This window comes from Mesitornis unicolor, unplaced genomic scaffold, assembly GCF_000695765.1.
Source record: "Mesitornis unicolor isolate BGI_N332 unplaced genomic scaffold, ASM69576v1 scaffold9321, whole genome shotgun sequence".
NCBI lineage: Eukaryota > Metazoa > Chordata > Aves > Mesitornithiformes > Mesitornithidae > Mesitornis > Mesitornis unicolor.
The window spans coordinates 36,136-39,612 of record NW_010161661.1 but is presented as its reverse complement, the minus strand read 5'-3'; the positions used below and the strand labels follow the sequence as shown (position 1 = coordinate 39,612).

At 35.1% G+C, this 3,477-nt stretch overlaps 1 protein-coding gene across 1 annotated transcript in view; it reads left to right on the top strand.

The window, feature by feature from the left end:
• Nucleotides 1–1,470: 1,470 nt before the first annotated feature.
• LOC104547620 (TBC1 domain family member 5-like) overlaps nucleotides 1,471–3,477 on the top strand; it is a gene marked incomplete at both ends in the record, with an annotated part of 29,930 nt that continues 27,923 nt past the window's right edge. The window contains one exon of the mRNA XM_010193401.1: nucleotides 1,471–1,577. Coding sequence (XP_010191703.1) covers nucleotides 1,471–1,577 — 107 coding nt within the window. The remainder of the gene's footprint in view (nucleotides 1,578–3,477) is intronic.

Below are 3,477 nucleotides of genomic sequence, written 5' to 3'. Positions count from 1 at the left end.
GGGTAGGAAAAAGAACAGGCAGAACAGATAAAGAATGAGTAGGATAAGTGAGTGCTTTACAAATGAAAGCAGATGTATGAAATTACAAGCTGTCGGATCAGCAACGGAAATGAAGATGATATACACAGATTATAATTATTCATTTTGCCCAGTCCTGCATCTTTTCCCCATAATCCTCTTGTTGAGGGAGGAAAGGTACAGGAGGATATGAGGCTTATTCACATGAAAGAAAAAGAGTAAAACATTTAAATCATTCTGTCCACAAAACAGTCCTTATTTTGCCTTCTATTGATTCAAAATAATTTTGCATTTGCAATGATCCTTTCTGGTGTAGAGGCCTGATTAATTAGGAGTATTTGTTACTAGAGCTAAAGTTCTCAGAATAGTAAAGTTTGTTAAAAAAATTATTTATAATTACTATTGTTGGAGGCTGTCTTTTTGTTGCAGAGTGCAAGCATCATTAACAGGCATTGCTTTGACAGCTGTGGCAGATGGATTGCCTGGATTTAGATGGTGCAAAGGAAATGAAGGAGTTTACATAGACCTGCCTGAAAAGATGTCTTTAATAATTGCACTCATAATTAGATTGATTTGGGGGAAAAAAAGAAACCAAAAAAACAACAACAAAAAAAACCCCAACAAACAAATAGAAGATGACAGCGGCAAGGAAAGAACCATAGAGTATACTTACATAGATTCAGATAAAATCAAGGACAATTATCATGAAACTATAAACTTTAGCAAAGCTTGCTAAATATTTCCTGAATAAGTAAAAATTTCTAATAAAGTTTATGGTATATTCTATTTTTAGGTATTTATGAAATCAAAATCTAGACTTCTCCCTTTTCCTTGAACATTTCTTGCATAGTTTCTGATATACAAGAAAACAAGGAGTCTGTTTCATACATTTTACGTATGTGTATAGGCATTTATGTATATATGTACATAAGAACAACATAAAAGATATTTCAGCAAAGAATTGTCAAAGTAGGGCAAAGTTATCATAAAAGCAGGACTGAAGGGAAAATTTATCTCACAAATTATAATACTCAAATTTAGGTGTCTGCAGATGACAGTGTCCATTTCAGAGTGTAGGACCAGTTCTTCAGACTCCACTGACTGTATTGCCCTGACCTCCACTGGCTCAGGGCAAGCTTTAGGTGCACAGCTACAGAGATCTAAATGTAGGCATCTAAATCCAGAGGTAATATAAATGTCAGTGACACAAAATCAGTGATAGGTTTAGCATTGTCTTTAATGATATTGGACCAAGTGTAGTAATGACGTTTGGTTATGCAATATCTTCTTTTACTCTGAGCACTGCTTGCATTCTAAGAGACCTAATGTGGGAAAGGACAGCTGAGTTTGAACTGTAATAAATCTACTGGAAACGGTACTGGTTTAGAATATCAAAATAAGATAGTAATATTTCTTTTTTCTCTCTCTCTTTTTTTTTCATTTTCATTGTAGTGATTTCAAGTAATTATCAGACCTGTTTGGGACTCCTGATGCATTATCCACCCATTGGAGATGTTCACTCCCTTATCTTAAGAGCACTTTTTCTCCGAGATCCAAAGGTGAGATGCTCACTTAGTAAATACAGGGAATGAATCTCTGTAATAAAGCGTTCTAAATACTAAGAAGTTAACAACAACCTACATTTTGGGGACTAAACTGTAGCTTCAAGTTTCTTCTTGAATGACAAAAAAGCTGAAGGAAAGAGTTGGTAACCAAGAGCAGAAACAAGTTCTTTTTCTCTATAAAGGATACTGCCCTGCTCCTTTGCTAAAGTTATCCAGCAGCTCTGGTAACTGCAGGTGTTTATGTTCTTTAGAATACCTTTACCTGCTATTCTGCACAAACATCTTTCATAATAAAGTGTACTTTTGAGGGAACAGTAATATTTTCTATAATAACCTAGTAAGCTGTATAGAAACTGTCATGCAATTTCATCTGTAAGACCTTTTTCATGGGATTTCTGCAGATTAATCACTCTTAATCCTTATACCACTACCACTGCTCAATATATATAATAGTTATGTGATGGTTTTCAATTAAAAGCGAGAGTCTGCTGTTACAGCTTGAAAAGATTCACATGAATAAATAAATTTTATGTTACATATTACTAACATACAGTTTACGATATACTCATCTGTACTAAAAAAACCAGCAAACTTCTTGCTGTTTAAGTATGGCATGTGTATATGTATGGATATAATATACAGCAGATAACCACAGTATAGTGGATAGAGTGTTTGAGATGAAGCTGTACACAGTAATCCTTGCAGTACTCAGATCTTTGGCAGATAGCAGAATTTGTGCTGCTGGTTTCAAACTGTCTTTGTGCGTGTCCCATTAGTAGGCTGCCAGTGTAAAGTCTTGAGTTCCCTCATCTTCCCGATGCACGTCACCTTTGAATGTGAAAAATTCATCACGTCTGCACTCTGACTGCCTTCTGCAAAATTTCATTCAGTACTAATGTTTACACTTTTATGGATTAAGAAAAAAAGTGTCTCTTTGTTTCTCTATCAGTTTTTTGCAGAAATCTGCATTCTTACAGCTGCTTTCTTCATTCCTTTCAGGCACAAAGATTTCTTTCATGATGAGTAGTAAAGTATATCGTCTTTTCAGTGTGTAAGAAAGTTTGTAATGTTAGATCTCAGGAATCTTTATTAAAATTTCAGAAGTAGTCTGTGAAATCAGACTGTCCAGCAATTATTTATGTACTCTCTTAGAAAAACAAAGTAGAAGTAAATTAGAGGGAAGATAGGGAGGAAAATTGTCCTAAGATACCAAACTAAATCCACTATGTAATTTGTCATTTATTGAAGGTATATGTTAAAAGACAGAATAATTACTAATTATGCAGCTGTCCTCCAAAGCATCGTAGGTAGTAAATAAGGTATCTTTCCAGCTGAAGGGAGTAGGATAAAATAAACCACCAACTTCCCACTAAAGAAGCTTGATCACTATTCTGCTCCTTACATTCTTTTCCCAACAGAATGAAGTTGTCAGGTGCATAAGGCCTCAGTGTCCTATTAATTAACATTCTCAGGTGTGCCTTGAACACCTTTCAGGAAAATACTGTATGTATTTCCTACCACGTCTTTGAGGTAGTTCTTCCTTCACTCAGGTGAATGAGTTCTTAAAGCTTTTTCATGCAAAGTCTGCTAGTTTTTTCAACAATTCAAATATAATTAATTACAGTTGTTCCTCATTTCTGAGCTGTATTGCTTGGGAAATACTGTGAAGGTTAGGAAGCTGAGATTTCCAGAGAATGAAGAGCCCTAAACAACTTCCAGCCACCTCTTGTTTTATGTTGGGTCTTTGACTTGAGACTGCATAAACAGATCTGGACTGCTTACAGTAAGGAAGCTAAATTGTTCTAAAGGATCAATCTAAAAGGAAAAATAGTAGCTCCTGGTCTTAGAAAGAAATGCATTTTTCATGCTATGACTTGAGTACCTGTTTCTTATC